Source organism: Ixodes scapularis, unplaced genomic scaffold (assembly GCF_016920785.2).
Source record: "Ixodes scapularis isolate PalLabHiFi unplaced genomic scaffold, ASM1692078v2 PGA_scaffold44__24_contigs__length_19508400, whole genome shotgun sequence".
Classification (NCBI taxonomy): Eukaryota; Metazoa; Arthropoda; class Arachnida; order Ixodida; family Ixodidae; genus Ixodes; species Ixodes scapularis.
The window spans coordinates 11,199,240-11,222,554 of NW_024609873.1; the positions used below are offsets into that span (position 1 = coordinate 11,199,240).

Sequence of the window (23,315 nt, forward strand, 5' to 3'; positions counted from 1 at the left end):
GGACAAGGCGCTTTCACACGTTATATAGCCACACACACACACACACAAAAAAAAAAAAAAAAAAAAAGAATCATTTCTTTTCTATCTACTGAGCCCGCGTTTCAAAAATTCAAACTCATTTGTAGATAAGGATACCGACGCGCCTTGTCCTGTTTCCCTTCGTCTGTGTCCCTGTATTTTTTCGGCGCTTTTTTGCTTAGCAGCACTACGCAACACGTCATCAGCGACTCGACCAATCAACACCCAAAAAGCGTTGTTGACGTCATTTCCTTCTCCCTAGTCTCCTGGGAGTCCAAAACGTGCTACATGGCCCCCCTGGTCTTACACTGAAGGACCTGCTGCATCTGTTGCGTATCGCCGGAGGACTGGCGCTCGTCGTGGTGCCGGGCAGGACGCCGTTCTGCCTGCTCTGTTAGCGGACCGGCCACATCCGCCGCGACTCCCACGTGCCCAAGGGTGAGTCCTGCCACCATTTCAACCACAACACTAAGTAGGGTGTGAGGACTTCCGCAGCTGCCGCAGGAACCAGAGGTAGAGAGACAAACACCGAGCATGTCATGGACGAGTTGGACTCGGAGGTAGTCTCCGCGAGTGCCGTTACCGCTACTAAAGATCGTGAAGGGAGGGCTAGCCCTTACAAAAATCTGTATGGACACTCCTAGGACGTTCTATAGAGCAGCGTCCATAGGCAGGACACAAGGCATCCATAGGGAGACCACACATGCTTTTGCCTCTATGTAGTCGTCCTATGGCTGCCCTATAGAATATTGGCCAACGGACGTTCTATGGACGTCCTATTCTATTGACCATGTGAGGTCATCCTATACCCTCTCTGTGGTAAGACACCACATAGAGTCCACACAGACTCTATAAGGTGTCTACACAGGAACTATACAGAGTCTATAGGGTGCCCGCAGAAAACCTATACGAGGTCTACATGAAGTCTGCGGAAAGGCCACATAGGGTCTACAAAGAATCTATACAGGGTCTACAAGGAGTACCTATGGGGTCCACAGGGAAGCCATACAGGGTCTACATAGGGTCCTTATGAGGTCTGCAGGGAAGCCATACAAGGTCTACAGGGAGTCCCAACGTGGTCCGCAGGGAAGCCATACAGGGTCTATAGAGGGTCTACACAGGGTCCTAATAGGGTCTGCAGAGAAGCCATAGAAGGTCTACAGGGAGTACCTACAGGGTCCGCAGGGAAGCCATACAGGGTCTACACAGAAGCCATACAATGTCCACAGGGAGTACCTACAGGGTCTACACAGGGTCCTAATGGGGTCTGTAGAGAAGCCATACAATGTCTACAGGGAGTACCTACAGGGTCCACAGGGAAGCCGTACAGGGTCTACACAGGGTCCTTATGGGGTCTGCAGAGAAGCCATGCAAGGTCTACAAGGAGTACCTATGGGGTCTGCAGACCCACATACATCTAAGGGAAATGCTAATGTATATATACAACAAAAAGGAGGATCAGTTGTGAACTATTTATTTTACATGTCTTGCACCGGGCATCTGTCACCTGAAAAGAAAAAAATAACATTTTGGTATACCAGGTAATACCATGAAGACAACATCTCTGAAAGCATGGATGGATGTAATGCGGTTACTAGTGACAGTGATGCTAGCAACTTATTTGAAAAAAAAAGCAGAAATTAATAGAGCCAATAATTTGTCAACTTGCTACTTATACGAATCATCTCATCAACAATTCAGTATTTATGATTCTTCCATATATGATACTGCAAAACCCATATTTTTTGCTAATTCTAGACACCTAATTTGGTGTGTTTTTTCAGTTTTATAAAATAGGTGCTTGCAAACTTTAAAGGAACACTGAAATGTAAAAAAAAAAAACTTCTTTAATGGCTTAGAACAAACAAGTATAATTCAAAATAAATCCTACACAGGAAAAAATTTTCCATCGCATTATTTATGTCTTGAAACATAATTTTGGTAGAGGTCACGGGCCGCTGTGAGTCCGCCCACAAATCAGCGACCCCGCCCATTACCATTGGCTAAGCGGCCGAACAAGCACGGAAGCCAAAAGGCTCTCTGTCAAGGCTTCGGGCTGCAAGTTTTACATCGTCTGCTAATGTCTTCGCCAGCCTGCGGCTGCCAAACGTGCACGGCACGGAAAAACAATTTTACAGTTAAAATTTGATACGTCAATCTCCCCTCCGACGAATGAGATGAGAGAATTGGTGCTCAGTCAACTAAGCACATTTCTGAAGGGCAGAGCTTAGAGTGCGGCTACCTCCACCCTGCCCCACCAAAATTGAATCTTGCGGCATGAATAATGCAACAAAAAATTTGTTTTCGCGTGCAAGATATATTTTGAATTATGCTTGCTTTTTCTAGGCCTATTAAAAATCTTTTTTTTTTTTCAATTTAGTGTTTAACGGTTTACTGAAAAGGAAAAAGAATGCTTTTTTTAGTCAATCCGGTTGAAACGCGTGTAAAAAAAGAAATTTACGTGAAAAAAAAAAGTTTTTTTACAGCAATATTGATGGCGCGAGATTTATTTTAAATTTTGTGAGCAAAGTCTATGACGTCAGGGAATGATGATACACTCTTTCCACCTCAACGAGATGGTCAGAGATTCTATCCACCTCAACATGATGGCCCAAGCTGATCCATTTCTCCTCCACGCATCCAAAATGCCGAGAGAGAAGACAAGTGTAAAGGAGGTGACTACTGACTAAATCGCGTCTTGCGCCATCAATATTTTTTTTTTTTTTTTTTGCGCGTAGAGGTTATTTTTTGACACGCGTGCCCCACAAGACTGCGTTGTGGTGTTTTTTGCGTGTCCATGACTATAACTTGCATCAGTTAGACAAAAAGAAACGACCTTTGGGGTGTCAAACATTTTAAGGCTCTTACATATATAAAAAAAACATCAAGGATAAATTCATTCAGCACTTCCACTCACCTCACTGGGAAAAATTGTGTTTCTTTGCAAGGTACGAGGCCAGGCTGGCCTTCACTGCCTTTTCTTTGTCCCCAAAGATCTTGCATGTGTACGCTAGAAAATAAAATAAATATTAGTTTGTTATTTAGTTATTGTTCCCTAAAGATGCAAACGCATGACACAAGGGGAGAACAAGGTTAAATTCACTGAAATACTATGTTAAGCAGACTTCTCTAAGAGGTAACTATACTGGACCATTTAAAAAGGTGCAACGTCTGCAACGATTTTAACTAACACAAAAAGGTGGTTCTATACTGTCTCACTAAAACCGTGCAGTACAGCCAAAGCTACAGCCCTCGTGAGACAATTAAAGAACGCTGTTCGCTCTTCGCACTGGCTTATGAGGGCTGTCAGTCTTCAGAGCAAAAGACTGACTTTCGCTCTTCCCACTGGCTTACGAGGGTTGTAGCTTTGGCTGCACTGCACGGTTTTTGGCGAGACAGAGTATAGTCCTGGGATCTACAGGGAATAAACAAAAGGTTGGCGTTAGAAGTTGGAATGCCACCTTGTGCTGTTGATCAAGTGACCAAAATATATTAGAGAAATTATTGCTGTGAAATTTTTTTTGGGCATAGACTAATTCCTATAATGTAGTCCTGCTGCAATAATGTCACCTAATAATAATTAACAGCATCATGTTGCATGTCGAAAATGCAAAGAATGAGCATTATGCATGGATTCATTTACTTAGTTGAATACTTCTCTCCAGAACACACAAAAAGAACCAAAAGCTCCACAACAGTTTAACACACCATGAAATGTTCAAAAGTATAATTATACCAATATGTAATTTACTAATCATTACTGGAATGTCCTGAAAGATATAGATATTTTTTTAACCGCCAAGATTTTGTTTATTTTAGTAATTTGGGACGTATCACTGGTCAAAATAAAATTTAAAGTGAAATAAAGTAGTGCCAGCCAAAGAAAGTAGCGAAGGTTTGCAATGTATACCACACAGTCATCATTGATGCATGATGGAAGCAAACAGCCACATGTGCCAAAATTTAATGAAAGTATGTCCGGAATCATGATGCATTAAAACTGTCACGATGTTGCTAGCATACTTACCGGCTTTTAAAGTCAAGTAAAGCTGGATTACAAAGTCACCAGGAGGTAAAAGCTCAAACATGATCACCAATGTCAATTAAGTTACACAACTGCCGTACACTTCTAAACCGCCAGATTTGTTTCCAAGCCTTTTTTGAGCACGTAGATTTGCTGAAAGGAAACATGTGTAGGTTAGAAATGCTTTTAATAAAGCAAAGCTCTTTAAAACATAAGGTACAGTTAGCATTAATAAAATTAAAGACATGTGTAGATATTTAGCACAAAGAGTTCCGTAGCAAGCTACAACACAGCACCATAGTCTATCTTACTAGTTGTCTTGAGTGCTAGCAAAGTTATGTTTGCAAGCATATGGCTTTCAGAAAGGTCTTCTCTGTGCATATGCTTGTGCAAACATTGTATTCTGCTAAACATGGTTAAAAGAGCATATGAGACATAAAATACACAGACGGAATGGACAAAACAGAGCGCTGGAGCTCCTCAGAACTTTGTCCTGTCAGATTTGTCTCTTCCTTTTGTGTCGTTTGTGCACTGTTTCAACCATGTTTATTGTATACCAACTCACACAGCTCACCATTTGCTACATTGCATTCTACTGAGTCACACTCTCAAGCCCATGTCTTTGCTAGCGCCGTAGACAACTTGTAAAATAAAGTACAGGGGTACAAGGCCCCAAGTCAATTATTAGGCATAGTGTATTGTCTAAACCAGGGGTGGCCAAGCTGCGGCTTTCCCCGTGTTAAAGTGCGGCTCGCCGCTCCCTCCCTTATCTTTCCTCTCCCCCCCCTCCAAAGCACTTCCCCTAAAAGAGAAATGAAACGCGTTTTAAATCGAAAGACAGGTTGCGGTTTGGTAATGTTGTGCTACTGCTGCCTTACGCACAATTGGATGGCTTTTTACTCAGTTAGACCGAAATTAGTTCGAGTTTCGTTTATTGCTCTAAACAAAAATCGGCCTCCCCCCTCCCCGCGGCTCTTGAAATGTTCGTGATTTTTTTTGCGGCTCTTAGGCCGGGTCAGCCTGGCCACCCCTGGTCTAAACGGATGAGCTGAAGAAAAATACTAATTGCAACAGTTCCGAACATACCAATCACTGCATTAACTCGTACGGGGTCCAGCCCTGGTTTTACTGTATCCTCCTTTTGTGCATTGCACTTTTTGCCAAAGAGCGAGTGGCCATTGAGCTCCTCATCTGAAAACACAATGGTTAGGAGGCCCCTTGCGAAAGGCCCAGGACTTGTCTCCTTTCTTTTTAGCTGCTCTAACAAATTTTCATCCACATGAACGTTGCTTCCAATGTCCACCTTGAAGGAAAAAGAAAAAGAGGCGTCAACAGCTTGGCACATTTCACTTAAATACCTAAAGTTGATATGCAAGCTTCCTCGATTTTAGAAGTTGTATACATAGGTTGCACTTGACGCCATTTGGTCCTCCTTTCGGGTGGACAAGCTTCCTCAAGCATAGCCTTTAGTGTACCTATTCTACAAACATTGCGAGCGACCAGAAATGAGTAAGCAGGCTTCTGCCAACAGCAAGGACGAAGGACATGACGTCACATGCAACCAGTGTATAAGAATGCACATAAGCAAGGCATCTGCAACAACCACATAAAACTGCTATTTCATGATAAGAAAATTTTAATACCATGCAATTGCTCGTTACATCTTTCTATCATTTGAGGGATCCAGTTGGTCAACTATAGTAGTTCCGAGGCTCCGCTTCATCTTACAATATATTGCAGAAAATGCTGCGAGCCACCACGGAGCCAACCCAACACTTTTAGCGTGCCACATGACTGTGTTCCATGCGCACCTGCTTCCAACGTGGAAGTCATGGGGCACCTTCTCAGCGGTGTATTGGCTCCAATAGCTTGTAATTTCTACTGTGGTATAAAATAAGGTAAAACAGAGTATAAGTTAATGCAAGTAAGTAGGCATTAGACGACAAGGAGACTTTTATTTTAATTAGATACAGAAACTTCACGTTGTGACTGTTACACCTTTTGCTGTAGCTAATTTCCAAGAGGGCAACTTCGATGGAACTAAAACGCTTGCACACTTTAGAAAAGCTGGTTAGTTTTTTACAATGTATGTGCACTGAGCAAAAGTTAGAATGAGTGTGACATCCATGTTTCTTTGCACTTTTGTCACACCAGTCATTTACAATTATAAATCGTCCCTTCGTATATTGGTGGCTTTAAAGGGAAGCTGAAACAGTTTAAAAAAAAAATTCGATAGAGATTATAGCATAGTTTTATCCTGTGAATCTGAATATCACGTTTGTTTTTCCCGAAGATGTTACTAAACGCGAGAAAACACGAAAAACCTCTGACCAGTCGTGACGTCGTAAGAGGACCTTTTGGTTGCCAAGCGCTTGTCGCTCGAGGGCCGCACGTGTAATCGCAAGCTGGCCAGGTATATTCCCCCGTACACGCATCAGTCGTGACATCTCTGCCCTTCTTAAAAATAGCAAGAGTGCCCATGCATAGCTTTGATATATGCTGAAGATGCGCGCGAGCGGAGATTCCGAAAACTCCTTTTGCGACGTCACGCTCCGGGAAGGAGGGCCTTCAGCGGTATTTTGAAGATAATTTTCTGCAGCCTTCATACACAAACTTTTAAAAAAATAACCTCGATATTCGAGATCTTGGAGGTCAAATGAAAATGATTTAAGTGTGTTTCCTCAGATACAAAACCACCTCAGCTTCCCTTTAACGAGTGCTTTCCGCCACACTATTTGCATTCTTGGGAGGCTTTCAATTTAAAAAGAAAATAAACTGGTGGTCAAGCAGCCCAAACAAAAGATTGTTTGTTTTTGCTGTTCTTCTATTTATCTTAAGTGAAATGTTGCCATGGAGGGTACTATACTCCGTCTCACTCTGCGATGGTCTAGGGCCCGAAGGCTGGCGGGCCGGGCACTACCTCAGAAAAGCTTGCATCCACATTGCGAAAAAGTGCGCGAGAGAAATTCCGACACGGAGAACACGAAGTGCACTAATCTTACGCATATGGTTCTCTGTTATGACAGCGTGCTATTTTATATTGGTGAAGTAAGGGTATATGGTATTTAGTTTCATAAACATTCTTGCCATATTTTGTAAACATGTCAACCATTTGGAAAATTTGAACGGCGCACAGGCAACGCTGACATAAAGTCGTTTAGCCTTAGCCATAACAATCCAACCCAATCTTAGTGTACGTACAGCTGCAACGGAAAAAGAGTAGCACAAGTGGCTGACGCCCGGAGCGGCCAAATCACGCCGCAAGGCGCTATTGTTCCCGAGCTTGCCGATAGCGAGATTGCCAGTCACGTTCCATGTCGGCCAACGCGGGGGTGTCCGACAGGAAGCAGCCTATCCTAAAGCCCGTATCTCGAAAGCTATCTTATCCCTTCATTTTCTGCTGGCCACCCCCACATTGAGATATTGAACGCGCCTGGTACTCTCGCTATTATAGGAGCGCTCCAAAACAATAGCGCCGCGTTTCGCCATTTGTCTGCTCCGGTTATCGATCACTTGTGCCACTCTTTTTCCGTTGCAGCTGTACATACACAAAGATTGGTACGGACCATGTGTGTATGTGCGCATATGGTCCGTACATACGCGAGCGTGTCAAACACTCCGACTCATATTCATTTTTTAATGGCCACTGGTTCTGATCCCAGGTTCCCTCTGCCAAATTGCTTCCACACGGTATTTAATCCCTTCAGTAGTCTTTGGTAGTGGCAAGCAGACGGAGCCGCCGCGAGGGCTCGATAAGCAGACAAAAACTTGCCTCCGCATGACGCGTCTTGGCGCACCGATACGTATGGCAAAGCAAATATACCACGTGGTTTCTAACAGGCTCGTGATTGGACCCGGCGGCATGTAGCATTGGGCTTTAGACCATCGTAGGATGAGACTGAGTATAGTGTTTAGACCATGCTCATTTGGGGCACCAACTTGGATAGTAAGATATAATGTCTATATCCAGTCCAAGTAAAATGCAAAAACCACAGATGTGTTCACATAACAGTACTGCAAAGTGTACATCCCATATTTGTAGATGTGTTTCAATAGCCTTTCTTGCCTCTATGCATATGCTGCTAACGGTGCCAACAGTAAAGCCATTAAATGAAACAAGGCAGGCCAATGGTGCTGGCAACTATTATCAAATCAATGTCGCGCCCAACAGATGACTAACCAAGGTGGTTCCCACCAGGTGCTCCTTACAGCTTATTTACAACTATTCAAAGCTTCAGATATTAAAAGCAACATTCGATAATTCCTTACAAAAAGAATGGGCAGTCAAGTGTGATAAACCTTCCATGATTCAAGGTTGTAGATTTTATGGTGGTTGGCCTACTCTAAAATGATTTTCAGCCCATATATTTATCGTTTTAAACAAGGCATATGTCTTCGGCAAACAAAAATGAAAAAGTTGGTGCACCACGAGCATGTATTGAAAGAAAAAAAAAATTGAGTAGGTTTGTCTCCCACAGGTCGTGCCCATGCAAACAACTGGAACTTCACATAAGCTCCCTCATTTCAAACTCTCAGCTGACGATTAAATTGCAATAACACTGGTATTTTGCATGCATACAAGGTAGCACATGGCCATGACTGACTGCATTGCATCGGAACATTACTGTCATGTCCATGCACTGTATGCCACATGTCGAGCTAGACCTTGAATTGGTTGCCATGTTTCATTCGGCATACTGATATGCCGGTCAGTAAGCATGTTCATTTCTCGATGCAAATCAGTCTAATGCTTCCGTGTGAATAGGAATTAGTGTTTTTAAAATATTAAAAAGGAAACTGGGCAATTTATTTCTTACGAGGCAAAAATATAGAATAAAGAAACATTCAATTTATGTTCAATGTCCATTTAAGACACTTGGCCCTGAGCCCCATATTAGACTCATGAAGTTCTCAAACAGTGTTTCCAGCAAAACTGCTCGATCCAAATAAATTAAGTTGAACATACCAGTACTGCGGGAATGACGTTCGCTACAGCAAATGCTGGGTGCGCCGGAAGCTGCTCAACAAGCACCTGCAGAGATTTCTTCATACGCCTGGCCATTTTTTGGAGGTCTGGAAAGCAGTAGAGTAACCATAAATTATTTGATTAGAGACTAACGAAGAGAGACAGTCGCTTTCCCCTCCTCCCAGATATTTCAGACTGTTAAGAAAGCAATAAGGGGAAATAGGGCGTGGTCGAGCTTATTTTAATCTGAAATTATTTATGCATACGTATAGCGACTGTCGCTCTTCACTGCATTAAAGATTGTGTAGATGGTCATTGTTAGAGACTCATTGTTAGAAGGCACTACTAGTCACATGCTCAGTGGCTCGGAAGTTCAAAGCTATGTCTTTTCGACCTAAATACCTGTGCCAATAGTAAAAAAAAAAAAAAAAAAAAAAAAAAAAAATGAATAAATGCGGGGATAAAAAGTTGGCGAAAAAAAGAAAAAAAAAAAAACTATCAAGAATTTGCCGGAAGTGTTGTATTCTTGCATATTCAGAGGTTCAGAACATCGGAACAATCTTCTTTTACCAAAATGTGTACAGGCTAAAAGAAACACGTCCCAGGAACGTGAAGCGAAAAAAAAATTTTTTCTTTTAATGACGTGCTGAACTTGAACACTATTAGAAATCTTCTCCCATCAGTTAATTTATTCCTTAATGTGAAAAAACAATGAATACATTATTTTGTATTCTGCAGATGGCAATGATATGTACTGTCTGTGGTGTTAATTCAAATGTGATACCTCAAACAACTTAGACAAAAATAAATATCAAGTTTAAGGCAAAACAAAATGCCCAAATAAGTCAGGTTTTTTTTTTTTTGTTTTTTTTTTCGTACTTGGAGTTGATTTATAATCTTAATGTGCAAATGAAACTAGTCAAATACATATTTGAGGTAAGTTTGAACTAGGTGCGTTCAGTCGCTGATTGTTGAAGGACCATTCATATTAGCTTGAACTTTATTTTGAGACACTCAAAAATAAGCGGCTCAACATATGGAGTTTAAACTTGCCTCGAACATATATTGTGCCAGTTTCATTTATTCATTAAAAATTCAAATCTCTACCTGATGATAAAAAAAAAAAAAATGAAACGTGTCGTCCTGTTTTTGTTCTCTATGTTATTCTCCACAAACACCGTAACTTAACCAGCACGCTCCATTTCCACGAGTGAAGAACTGATTAATTTGAGAATCTCGGCATTCGAATTTTTTTTTTCTTTTGCACTTGGTATTGAGATTTACATTTTTAATATGTAAATCTGACCAGCACGACGTATTCGACGCAAGTTTCTACTTGATGCGTCGAAACTCGACACATCAAGTTGAAACTTTATTTTGCAACAGCCTGTAGGTTATGATTCAAAATTACTAAGGCCATACCAAGTCCAGCTTCTGCCCGAGTCAGCCTTTCCTCGGCTAGGATCCGCTGGTCCCGAAGCTTTGCATTTTCCCTTTCTAGGTCAGCGACCCGTTTCTCTAACTCCTCAATCCTCTCGGCCTGGTTGCAGCAGCGTTTCTGAAAAAAAAAAACATTGTGCTTTTATTTTAAAACCTGATCACTTCATTCGGCGACAACTTTTCTTGGCATTTCCGGGGAGAGGAGGAGAGCTTGCACACAGCTTTATTCAGCGTTCAAAATGGGAGTTGGAATGCGTGCCTGTACCTTCCACGGCATTGGCAAGAAAAGTTGTCACCGAGTATACCGTAGAATACCATGCACCCTGCCCATTCCACATTAAGCGCCGATATCCAAATTTTTAAAAGCTGAGAAAATATGCACAGTACATTTATATGTAAAATTTATGACCGGACAAGCGCCCATTCCCCCTTTTTTTGCGATTATCTCTAAATTTTGAGTGGGCGCTTGCCCGGTATTTTACGGTAGCTGTTTGTTCTAAAGCGTAGGCCTTACAAATTCAAATAAGGACATATGAACTGAACTGAAATAGCAAGTCAAGCTTAATTACAAGACAACAACACTTTAAGGTTTGATTTAATATGTCACCATAACTTAAAATAACTGAAAGCTGAATAGGGCTATAAATGATGATGGTGATGGTTCATGCAGTGTGTTCCTTTGCAGCTATGCTAAAGTCACAATCACAGTGCTGTGGTTCGGCATATTTTCTCCAGCTTCCCAATGGCAGCAACTATCATTTCAGGAATTTTCAAGAAACTTCTATTTTAAACAGCAATTGAGCTTGAAATCCACCGTATTAAGGATAAGTCTGCCAGCATTGAAATGCTTCGCCCACTAGAAAATAGGTCGAGGTTCGGTGGGTAATTCAGAAATTTGAGTTCTCCGATTCGGATAACTGGGACGAGGCAATGGAGCATTCTGCATAAAATCCTCATCATAGAAATCAGTGTACCCAATGCTGACAGCAAAAAATTGCAGAAAAAAAAGAAGAAATAACGAGATAGCAAAGGTGAAACAAGAGCTTGAGCTCTCGGACTGCTTCATTGTGTCCTTTCACATGCTCCAGAGCAAAGAAGAGAGACTCGTAATACAAAATGGTGTATAGGATGTATTTACGCACGGCTTGCGAGCAGTGCATCCTGGAAAAAGCGCCATCTTTGCGTCTATGTTAGCAGACAGCCGCGCCAGCTAGGAATTGCTGGCCGATTCAATTCGTCAATTCTTCCCCATGTCTAGCACAGTTACAATGTCGTCGTCAAGCAGTTCTTCATTTGCTCTTTTGGCCCAAATTAAAGAGGACGGGAACATAAACTAAGAGGAGGAAGTCTAAATTTGTTTTCGTTTGCTCGACAGCCGAGTTAAAATGACCGATATCCAGGATTACCCGATACTACAGGCAAGTGCTTTTTTCACATGCAAGCAAGTGAAGGCTTACAAATGATGTTTGCGTAAAGCCTGTATTGCATGTAGGCAACTTAACGAAGGAAAGACTGAGTAACTGCAATCGATTACTGTCACCCGTCTCATCGCTCGGTTCTAGATTTGTCAAAAACTTCGCTCATCGCCTGGAACGAACGCATACGTGCGAAAAGACGAGGTCGCTTTCTGCGACAAGACAACGTGAATGGTGCCCAGGAATCGGCATGAAATATGTGACCGTTAATCTCTAGAAGCATGTACAGTACGCTCACGGCACTTAGTTCCTGCAGCCGAGCGACGATAGGGGTCAAATCACTTGTAAAATCGCCGATACAGGTTTTCCGTAAATGTTTTTTTGTAAGCCTTTACTTGCTTGTGCGCGAGAAGAACACTGGCCTTTAGCATCAGGTGGTTTCCACTTGCAGTCAAAGCTAGCCGTCTCAGATGAGATCCTTCGGCTGTCGAGCAAACAAATCCATGCTGTAAGTTTCTACATTCTCCTCCTATACTCTGTTTCACCTTGTGTTGTACCGAAGGAAAGGCTACAAGCGCGAGCTCCTTGCTCTAGGGGACACCTCGGCGGCACAAGCTCTCGTGCACCAAGGGCAGCTGCCAACGCTACGAGCTCCCGCTTCTAGCCTTCGCTGCAGTACAACATAAGGTGATACGAAGTATAGCGTATGCTCCCCTGTCCACTTAAACTTAGGCCAAAAGAGCCGATGGAGAACAACTTGACAAAGATGATACTGTAACTTAGCCGGACGCAAAGACGAATTGTTGGAGGCAGCTCGGTCAGAGCAGTACAACTGCACGGGTGCGGCCAGGAACACCCAGCCGGCATGGCAGCTGCCGCTATCTGCTAACAGGGAAGCAAGGATTGCGCTGTTCTCAGAATGTACCGCTCGCAAGGCGTGCGTAAATAATCCCTATAGCTTCTGCTCCACAGTTCACTTAAAGTGATGCTGAACCGAAATCTGGATTCCACAAAACACAGCGGCAAAAGTGTGCAACTGGATGCTACAAACACCAAAACATCACTCATACAACAACATCTCGAACAGATAACCGTATGTTTCTAAAAAAGGAAGCGCATTTGACAGATTTCTTTACATCTTGTTTCTCCGAAGTAGAGGGAACTTCCTCACGCCTTCCCCGCCTCGCGGCCTTGAAGGGGCAAAGCGAAGAGAGGAGAAAATGAGATCGCCTCGTCGGCCTGGTTCAATCTCGACCTCTTTTTCCAAACATACGGCCGTCCATTTGAGATATCACCTTATGAGTAGTGTTGTAGAGATTGTAGCGTCCCGCCTACATTTCCTGCATTGTTTTCTTGTAATCCAAATTTCAGTTCACCATCCCTTTAAGGGAGAATGAAGTATGTATATAATGGCTTAAAGGGGCCCTGCAATCATATGTAAGAGTCTAACATTTTTGCGGTTTCCACAACAAGCAAGCCACAGTAACTAAATATCAGTGTGACATATTTTAACTGGACGACGCAGAAACCTTCTCCACCTATGGGGGTGACCTGCAGTGCAGAAACTGCGCGATATATGACTTCTTTGGTCCTGGGCTTACAACTGGTCAGAGCCGCTAAAAGCTCCTATTTAGTCGAAACACAAAATTTAAGTGGTGCGAACCATTTCACTTATTTAGAAAAGCAGTTGTTCACTATTTTAGATCAGAAAAGAAACAAATGCAGTTCATAAAGTACGGAAGCAAGAAATGATCCGTCGATATACCCGCCACCAAGCGGTGGGAAATACTAGAAAAGGATAGTGGGATCAGGCAGCAATGAGCGGCAAGCGTAGAAAGGTCCCGGATGTACGCGGCAGCGCTGTGCTCGTATACAGGCTCGAGGGTCCAACCGGTTCCGAGCGTTCCGAAGGCCTTCGGCGAGAAGGTTCGGCTTGCGGTATGGCCTTACGGCAGCGCGAAGTGGCTCCCGTTCTGAACTGATCTCTATCCCGTGTTTGCTGTCATTTCTGACCAATGAAGTGTCATGCCAAATTAGTGTGTAATCGCGCAGCAAATGCAATGCGAGCCGCCCTGGCTGCCCACTTCATACAGCCTATCCAGAACATGCTTTAGTGGGGCCCTCTCAAGCCGTCGACACGGAGTGCGGCAGCTGTGAGCGCTCGCTGACCTTTAGGTCACGGCCACTCAAGCGACCAAGGATGTCATGAAGGAGGTTATTTTTTGCTTGTTTTTGTAATTTTAATTTGCCCATAACTTTTAAAATAAACCAAAATTCAAGAAAAGTCTTATTAAGCTACTACGTTCAGTGCGCTCAGGTGCGGTGGAAATTAAAAACCACAAAAAAAGTCCTCGCAGGGCTTCTTCAAAGGGGCCCTGCAAGAACTTTTTTACTGGTTTTTAATTTGCACTGAACGTAGTAACTTAATAAAACTTTTCTTAAGTTTTGCTTTATTTTAAAAGTTATAGGCAAATTAAAATTACAAAAACAAGCAGAAAATAACCTTTCATGACGTCCTTGGTTGCTTGAGTGGCAGTGAACTAGAGGAGGGGTAGTGGGCTCAGCGAGTGGTCACGGCTGCCGCATTCCGTGTCGACGGCTCGAGAGGGCGCCACTAAAGCATGTTTTGGATAGGCTGTATGAAGCAGGCAGCCAGAGCAGCTCGCATTGCATTCGCTGCGCGATTAAACACTACTTCGGCATGACACTTAATTGGCCACAAACGACGACAAATACAGGGTAAAGATCAGGTCAGAACGGGAGCCACTTCGCGCTGCCATACCACCAAAAGGACAAACCGCAAGCCAAAGTTGCTCGCCAAAGGCCTTGGGAACGCTCGGAACCGGTCGAATCCTCTAGTACATAAGACCGCAGCGCCGCCACATACATCCGGGACCTTTCTACGCTCGCCGCTTGTGGGTGCCTCATCCCACAACACCTTTCTAGTGTGCACCGCCTTTCCCACTGCTTGGTGGCAGGTATGTCGACGGGTCATTTCTTGTTTCTGTACTCTCTAAACTGCATTTGTTTCTTTTCTGACCTAAAATAGTGAACAAAGCAACTGAAACGTGGCAGGTATGTCGACGGGTCATTTCTTGTTTCCGTACTCTCTAAACTGCATTTGTTTCTTTTCTGACCAAAAAATAGTGAACAAAGCAACTGAAACGGTTCGCACCACTTGTATTTTGTATTTCGACTAAAAAGAAGCTTATAGTGGCTCTGACCAGTAGTAAGCCCAGGACCAAAAACGTCACATATCGCACGCTTTCGGCACCGCGGGTTGCCTCCGCAGGTGGAGGTTTCCGTGTCGTCCAGTTAAAATATGACGCACTAATATTTAGTTACTCTCTCCGTTCCCGCTGGCTTGCCCGAACCCTGAAGGACGTGGAAACCGCAAAAGAAGGTAGATGCTTAAATATGATTGCAGGGCCCCTTTAAGGCATGGGACACAAGACTTTCTGCGGCAACGTGCCTCTCAGAACCTGGAATAAATTTTGGTATTGTGTTGTCACGTAAATAACTTGTTTCTTTACGGCTTCAACAACCACACAAGCATAGTAGAGCCCCATGAAAACAAGTCAACATTAGAAAAGGGCAAGTCAATACATAATAATTTGTAACTTCTATCTCATTCCTAGTTCTGTGGTACCTTTTGTGGATGCAGCTCTTCATATGTGGCAGCCAGCCTGTTCCTCTTTTTCTCCATTGCCATCTCTCCTCCTAAATTAAGAAAACAAATATACCAAGCAACTTCGTAACACTGACGTTAAACAGAGCAACTTCTCCCAACACCTCGACGTTGCAATACTTGCAACACAGTTTTTTTTTGCGTTTACGTTCAGGGCCGTAGGGCCCAGCTGGCCCAGCCCTGTCTGTCTGTCTGTCTCTCTCTCTCCTCTCCCTCCCCTCCCTCCCTCCCTCCCTCCCTCCCTCCCTCCCTCCCCCCCCCCCCCCCCCCCGCTTCTCGAATAAATATCTAGCTACGGCACTGCCTACGTTTGTACAAATTTTTAATATACATACCGTGACGGCACAAAAACGACATCGACACTTAATTGCGTTTTATTTACACAAGGCGAGAAGTCTAACTTTTACAGCGGAGGTTGGTGGCACAAAACGTGCCCCTGCGAAGCATGGGCCGCTCGAGCGCTTAAAACATCCCGAGCAACTGCATTTGTGCGCTAGTTTTGGCAATGCTGTCTCCCACGAAATCTTAGCTAAGACGCAGTTTCTAGCAAACTGGTCCTGCAACAAAACGGCGCGACAAGATCATAGAGCTGGGAGCGGACACGTTTTACACTTTTTTTTTTTCGAAATAACTGGCCCTACCTCTTCACAGGTGACGCCGAAATGTGAAACGCGGTATTACAAGGCAAAGACAACTTAAGAAGCTCACCTATTGCCAACAAGTACGCTGGTGCTGCTGCCTTGTTCTTGTCCCATTTGACGAGGTGGTCCTTGTCACGGACAAGATCGATGTATGTTGGGTCACTGCAGAGCCGGCACGACAATTCCTCGTCCACTAGCGTTCTCACAGAATAAACGTCCCATTTGTTGGCGCTTTTCCACTTGATTAAGATATGCGTCATGGTATACAGAGACCGAGAACAAAAATCCGAGGCGAAATGGGTGAACGGCGAAGAAACGTGGTGCAACGGTGCAACCAAATAAACAGAATTGCAGAATGGATAGTACCCACCTTGGCCTGTGCAACTATATTGGGCGGTAGCCTGCGCCACCTATCGACGTTTCCTTGGAAGCGACCGCCCTGATGCAAGAAGGGTTTTGTAACATATTTATGTTGCAGTATTATTACATTTCTAAAGCGTGGGAAAACTTGTTGAGTTTCCAAAGTCCCTGAATTTCGTAAATATAACTTTTTTTTTAATTTCAGAGCATTTGAACGCTTAAAAAGTGTTATGACCAAGTTCAGTCGGACACTTTCGGCGACTTCGGTCGATCTGGGCACTTTCAGGCTGCGCGTCTGGCAACAGCTTGTTTCAGAAAAGCCAAGCTTAATCCAATATCAAAGCCACAAATGCAGGTTTCGCTGATGCGTGCTTTGCGGTGCTTTGTCCCCGCTTTGCTGCCATTCCGGTGAATCGATTGTGTGTAGTTCTGTAGCTTGACTAGGAATACAGAAATGCCGGGTGAAGCGGTGCCGGGCGATGCGGTGCCGGGTAGTGCGGTGCGGGGTGATGCGGAGCCTCGGAGGAAGCAAAGAAAGCGAAGGAAGCGCTACAAGGAGTACTTGTGGGATCGAAGTTATGAAATGCCGGGGCGCACGAAGCGCAGATTAGACAAGGGAAATGCAGTTGGAAGCGTCGCTGGCGCCAGTGATGCTGCGTCCCCTCCTGCAACCGGAGAGAACTCAGCGGCGTCAAACGACATGCACGGTGCAAATGACGCGATGCAGACGACCCCTTCATGCGACGCCACTACTACAGAATCCTCGAGTGGTGACGAGAACATCCCTCCCACCGCTACTAACGCGGTGCCGAGCACACCACCGAACAGGGACGACGGTGCAGACTCATCGAGCAGCGAGGACGGTGCAGACTCATCGAGCAGCGACGAAAGTGTCCTTCCTGCAGCTAGTGAGACTGGCTCAGTACCGTCAGAAATCAGCGAACTGGTAATAATGGCTCAATCTTGCATAAGAGTAATGCTATATGCACTACGTAGTGCAGCTTCACTAGAAGTTGCTATAGACCGTTCTATGAGGGTCATAGCAGAGAGGGTAAAAGAGAAAAAAAAAATGCTCTAGCCCGCCTGTCGTCTGCTCCGCCGAGTGGGCAGTACCTAGCATCCGGCTGGCGTACAACCTCTGTTTAAAATCGCGTAATTTTGGGAATTTCAAGCACATATGCGCAGATTTTGGTATGCCAGATATCGTGTATTACTATGCTAGATAAAAAAAAGACTAAGAGTCCAATTGCTCTGTTATCTGCGTGCAAATAAAAAAAAGAAGATAGGGAAAACTGTGTCGGACTGGCCGGTCTCTCAAGTGGAAAGTGAATCCAGTGGCTGTACCTTTTTTACCATACAAAGTTCGTACTGGTGTAGGCCTTTAGCGACCATGAGTGGATGTCTGAAATAATAAATACAAACGTGCTCTCCTGCCACAATACACGCAGTAGTTGAGGGTAGTACTGCCGGCTGACTCAACTGCTGTTTAAGTAACAGAAAAAAGATATATCAGTTGATCGTTTACCGAAGTAAAACAACAGAGAGCTCTAGGCTGATTTTGGAGTCGCCATAACTATTCTAATAACGCGAACCACTTCACAACGGCAGCCACGAGTGAGAGTTTGATGTTCCGTACAGCCCGCCGATACAGCCCAAAGATGGAGAATGGCAACCTCCTGTTTTGTCGCCTGCTAGCGGAGTTGGGCGCGTGCTTTCTTTCTCGTTTTACCCCGCCGAACCCGCTGAATTTCCCTGATGTATGGAGAGGGCGCTGCTGTCGAACAAAATGGTGCTGCCCAGAGAGCACTAAATGGATTGGTCTATATGGACTACGCGAAACTCGTTCGGTCTAGTATAAAACAAATTGTCAAATCGTATCTATTGAAACTAGTGTGGCGTAGTGGAAAGGTGTCTACTGCATACGCTGCAAGTCACGGGTTCGAACCATAGTACAAGTCAACTCTTTTTTTTAAGAACAGCATTTTCCAATATTTACGACATTTCTTTTTTACAATTATCACCAAAAAAAAAAAAGTTTTGGGGGCTGCAATTGAGGAGAGCAGGACTTGGTCCACACATATTTCCACCACCAGTCTATGCGACCCAGCTGAACAATTACATTGGTACCAATTAGGTGTTGACTAAAGCTGTACGCACGACGTCGTGCACCTTGACCGCAAGCGGCTATACGCACAACGCAAAACTTTTTGGTTCTCATATGAAACTGACTGTCAAAACAAGATTTTCGAAGCTGTAGTGTAGCATAGCGGTAATGCATGTGCCTCATTCGCAGCGGACCCGGTTTTTTTTTTTTCTCTCCAACGTTTTGTTTTGTTGAGGCATTTGGCGATATTCACATTTCTTTCTTACGATTAACACCGAAAAAAGCTAATGTTTTCGACGAAACTTCGCTTAACAAAATGGCATGGGGCTTCCTTTTTGGAGGTGCATGGCTTGGGTCGCCGGCTGCACGCCGCAAAGCAGCGTGATCGGGGGGGGGGGGGCCTAAGTGGGTTCATAGTTTTGCAATTATGAGCCGCATACTGTTGCCACAAAGCAGCGTGAACACAGTAGGGGGGAGGGAGGTTAACGAGCTCCCAGTGATACACGCACTGTCCGGAATGAGCTCTCCACATCGTGCGTATAGCCACTTCCGGTCAAGGTGCACGACGTCTTGCATATAGCCTTAGTCTTAGGTGTTCGGACAAAAAACCTCGCTAGGGGCCAATTGAGCCATTTAGGTCTTTGATTTCTAATTGGAACCTGATGAGTTTCCAATAGGCCTTTTGTGAAATCCAAGCGCCCCGGCCTGCGCGCGAGGAATTGTTGGAGAGTCTGTCCCTCACCTGGCCGCTCTGCCTTGAGATTGCATTGCCTTGTCGCATGCCTCCTCTTAATACTCTGTTTTTCGGTTTCATTACCTATTCTTATCCATTCCAATTAATTTTTTATTGCTTCTAAGTGTTTCTATTTTCTTCTGCATGCAATATTTCTTGTATATATATAGTATTTGCGTCTTTATTTTGCCTTTTTCGTTGGGAGTGCCGACGGACAACACGCCGCTTTGCGCGTCGTTCCAGGGGTGAGTACTACCGTTGCTACCAATTCCTGTCGTGCTGTTAGCTGTTCATTTTGGTTCATTTGACTCGCGTGCAGTAGAGAGGAGCCGTTTATAAACACCCGCGACGTCCGACCGTCGTATTGCGCGGTCGGACGTCGGATCGGACAGTTTCGTCGTACATGTGTTTCGCGCTTAAGGGCTTGCGCCGCTGCGTGCAATTGTCAGGCGCCGCAGCGTTGGATATGCCGAACGGTGTTACGGTTTCGCAGGCATTCGGACAAATGATTCGCGACGGCAAAGCGATGTGCTGTATCTTAGTCGGCACTGGAAGGCACACGCTACAGTGCAAGTCATCAAAGTAAGCGCGGGCGGCTAAATCGCACCGCACTCAACCACTCACCTCTCGCGTCGCAATTGTCGATTCAGAGCTCTGCCTACCCCAATAACATGTGCGAGGGTGTTCATAAATGGCTCCTCTCGACTGCACGCGCGTCAGATGAACCAAAATGAACAGCTAACAGCGCGACAGGAATCGGTAGCAACGGTAGTACTCACCCAGGGAACGACGTGCGAAGCGGTGTGTTGTCCGTCGGCACTCCCGTTGAAGAAGGCAAAATAAGGACACAAATACTGTATGTATGCAAGAAATATTGTGCGCAGAAGGGAATAGAAACGCTTCGAAGCAATAAAAATACACTGGAATAGATATAATAGATAATGAAATTGAAAAACAGAGGATTAAGGGGAGACAAGGCAATGCGATCTCAAGGCAGAGCAGTCAGACGAGGAACTATCTCTCCCACACTTCCTCATGCACGGGCCGGGGCGCTTGGGAAAATTGCAAATCGTCTATTAGAACCCATTGATCTTTAGCAGGGCCCAGCTGAAAAATCCCATTGGTACCAGCTAAGTTTTGGACAAAAACCCATTAGGAACCAATTTGAACCAGTTAGGTTTTTGGACTTCTGATGGGTTTTCAATTAGAACCCATTAATTTTCATCAGGGGAGATTAAGGAACTGCCATATGACTATGGTTCTTCCTTTTCAAATAAAACCGACAAGTTTTTTAAAAGCATTTCCATGCAAAGATATTGTGAATATATATAGGAAAGCTCTACACATTTCTGGGAAGTAACCAAGAAAGTTGAAACGTATGTCATAAATCGTAATGCTCAAAAGAGGAAGGATATCGCGATGGAGTGCAAGGAGCTCAGCAGTAATTGTAGAAATGCTGTAATATGTAGTAATGCTTTTTTTTCTTTTCCAGGATGACAAGCTCTATCCTGGCTGCCGAATCAGCCAAGGTGAAAGCCTCCTGCTGGTAATGGGCCATAGCCTGCGCCACCATGGTACAAAAGAAGCGACTGAAAGCCTGCTTCAGGTGATTGAAGCACACCTGCCGGAAGGAACGTCGTTTCCAATGTCGAAGTACCTCTTTTATAAGCAGTTTTCAGGGTGTAAAAAGCTAGCTAAGCTTCATTTCTACTGCCCAGACACTATGCTGTATCTTGGTGCTCCTAATGATGAGGACACTGACATCCTCTGTTCTGATTGTGAAAGCAGGCACACAATTTCGAACTTGACAAAAAATGGCACTTTTTTTATTACACTTGACATTGAAAGTCAGTGCCGTGACATCCTAGAGGATCCAAAAAGCTCAGTGTTGCTAAAACCGAAGAAGGTGTCGCTTGATGTTGGGGACATCACATTTAGCAAGGCCTACAATGAGTTGCCCCTGACACCAAGCGACATCAGTTTCACATGGAACACTGATGGTGTACCTCTGTATGAATCATCGAAGTTCAGTGTCTGGCCCCTGCAGCTGCAGGTGAACGAACTACCACAGAAGGAACGAACCAACTCTGTTATGTTAGCTGGGTTATGGTTTGGATCCCGAAAGCCCGACATGAATTGTTTTTTGAAGCCCTTTGTTGAGGAGATCAACCGCCTTGCCTCAGATGGGTTCACATGGACTGCTCCAAGTGGCGACACCATGCACACCCATGTGTTTCCTGGGCCATGTTCAGTGGATACTGTAGCCAGATCCATGGTTATGAACATGACTCAGTTTAATGGAGCATATGGGTGTGCATGGTGCGAACACAAAGGGGAAGTTGTTGTGAAAGGAAAAGGCCATTGCCGCGTGTACCCAGTCTCAAGTAATGAGACTATGAGAACGCATGCATCTTTTCAGATGAATGCAGAGAAAGCAGAGCGCAATGCCACACCATGCCGTGGCATTAAAGGCGTGTCTGTTCTCCTGCTCCTAGCTTTTTTTAAGTTTCCTACAGGCTTCGTAGTCGACTACATGCATGCTGTGTGTTCAGGGTTTGTGAAGTACACGACATGCATGTGGTTCGACTGCAAGTCAGCGTTCCCATTTAGCATGGGAGGTAAGATCTCTGTCGTTGACAGTAGGTTGCTGAGCCTTCAACCAATTCATGAGATGTCAAGGCTCCCTCGTTCTTTGGTGCACAGGCGGTACTGGAAGTCCTCGGAATGGCGCAATTGGTTGCTGTATTTTTCTCCAGTTGTTCTTAGGGGACTTCTTCCACCTGTGTACTACAAGAACTGGGTACAGTTTGTTTATTTAATGCATTTTCTTTTGAAGGAATCCATACCTTTAGATGAGCTTCGAAGTGTTGCGAAACAAATGAAACTTTTTCTAAAAGAATATGAAAAACTGTATGGCAAAGAACACATCACATACAATGCACACCTTCTTCTGCATCTTGTTGACTATGTAAGAGAATGGGGTCCGTTGTGGAACTATTCAGCCTATTCATTTGAAAACATGAACGGTTCCATTGTCAAGCTTGTCAACGGTACACGGTATGCACACTGGCAGATTGTGGAGAAGTACCTTATTATGTCAGCTCTGCCAAAGCTATGTAGCCGTAGCACTTTTTTTTCTCAATCGTCTGCTGGTCATTTAATGACAACATTGATCAAACACTATAAGTTGAAGAAATTCTGTACATGCCTGTCTGGCTGTGTCTTTTATGGCAAATCTGAGGTATCTCCTGAAGGCATCTCCTTCAGTAAGGTTAGAATGAACGGAGTCCTGTTTTGTGTTGAGCGGCTGGACAAGTCTCGTCGGCTGAACTCTTACGTAGAGGCAGTGTGTGATGATGGAAGCCATGTTTTGGGAAGAATTGTGTCTATTTTTTCGAGAACGCAGGGTCGTCACATGTCTGATCAATCTGAAAGCTCTGTATTATTTTATGTTCAGGAGCTGAGATGTCAATCGGTGCTTATGGATCTCCCTATGATGACCAGAAACTTTTCTTGCGTGCAATTGACCAATCGTGTTGTGAAGGTAAATGCATTCTCAGCCAAGAAGTGTGTTGCCCTTAAAGTCGAAGGAAGTCTGTTTTTATGTTGTGTTGATCAGACATACATGTTTGAGGCTGTTTAAATCATAATAGTAATGATTTTTAGGGGGACAAGACAGAGAGCTGTGTAAAGCTGCATGACTGTGCTCCTGCCCCCCGTACTACCCATTTTCACCTCTAATGCAGGAAATGTAGGCGGGACGCTACATCCCTACAACACTACTCGTAAGGCGATATCTCGAATGGACGGCTGTATTTTTGGAAAAAGAGGTCGAGATTGAACCAGGTCGATGAGGCGTGTGATATGAAGATACCTAGTTTCCTCCTCTCTTCGCTTCGCTCCCTCAAGGCGGCGACGTGGAAAAG

At 44.4% G+C, this 23,315-nt stretch overlaps 2 protein-coding genes across 3 annotated transcripts; one reads left to right on the top strand and one right to left on the bottom strand.

Moving 5' to 3' along the window:
- Nucleotides 1–1,444: 1,444 nt before the first annotated feature.
- LOC115325473 lies at nucleotides 1,445–16,514 on the bottom strand. 2 transcript variants are annotated; one of them, XM_040216563.3, is made up of 7 exons: nucleotides 16,260–16,514; nucleotides 15,513–15,583; nucleotides 10,431–10,566; nucleotides 9,009–9,115; nucleotides 5,129–5,345; nucleotides 2,936–3,028; nucleotides 1,445–1,525 (listed from the first exon to the last, which is right to left on the bottom strand). In XM_040216563.3, exons 1-6 carry the CDS (start codon nucleotides 16,450–16,452, stop codon nucleotides 2,937–2,939), a joined length of 816 nt encoding a protein of 271 aa, XP_040072497.1. In that variant the 5' UTR covers nucleotides 16,453–16,514; the 3' UTR covers nucleotides 1,445–1,525; nucleotide 2,936. The 2 variants fall into 2 exon arrangements, 1 of the variants encoding a protein (XP_040072497.1); XR_006078170.1 differs by lacking the exon at nucleotides 1,445–1,525 and adding an exon at nucleotides 4,046–4,195 and having other exon boundaries at nucleotides 2,955–3,028.
- A 492-nt stretch (nucleotides 16,515–17,006) lies between these two features.
- LOC120844695 lies at nucleotides 17,007–23,032 on the top strand. Its single transcript, XM_040216602.2, has 2 exons — nucleotides 17,007–17,498; nucleotides 20,882–23,032. The coding sequence occupies exons 1-2, from the start codon at nucleotides 17,007–17,009 to the stop codon at nucleotides 23,030–23,032; spliced, it is 2,643 nt and encodes an 880-aa protein (XP_040072536.2).
- The last annotated feature ends 283 nt before the right edge of the window (nucleotides 23,033–23,315 follow it).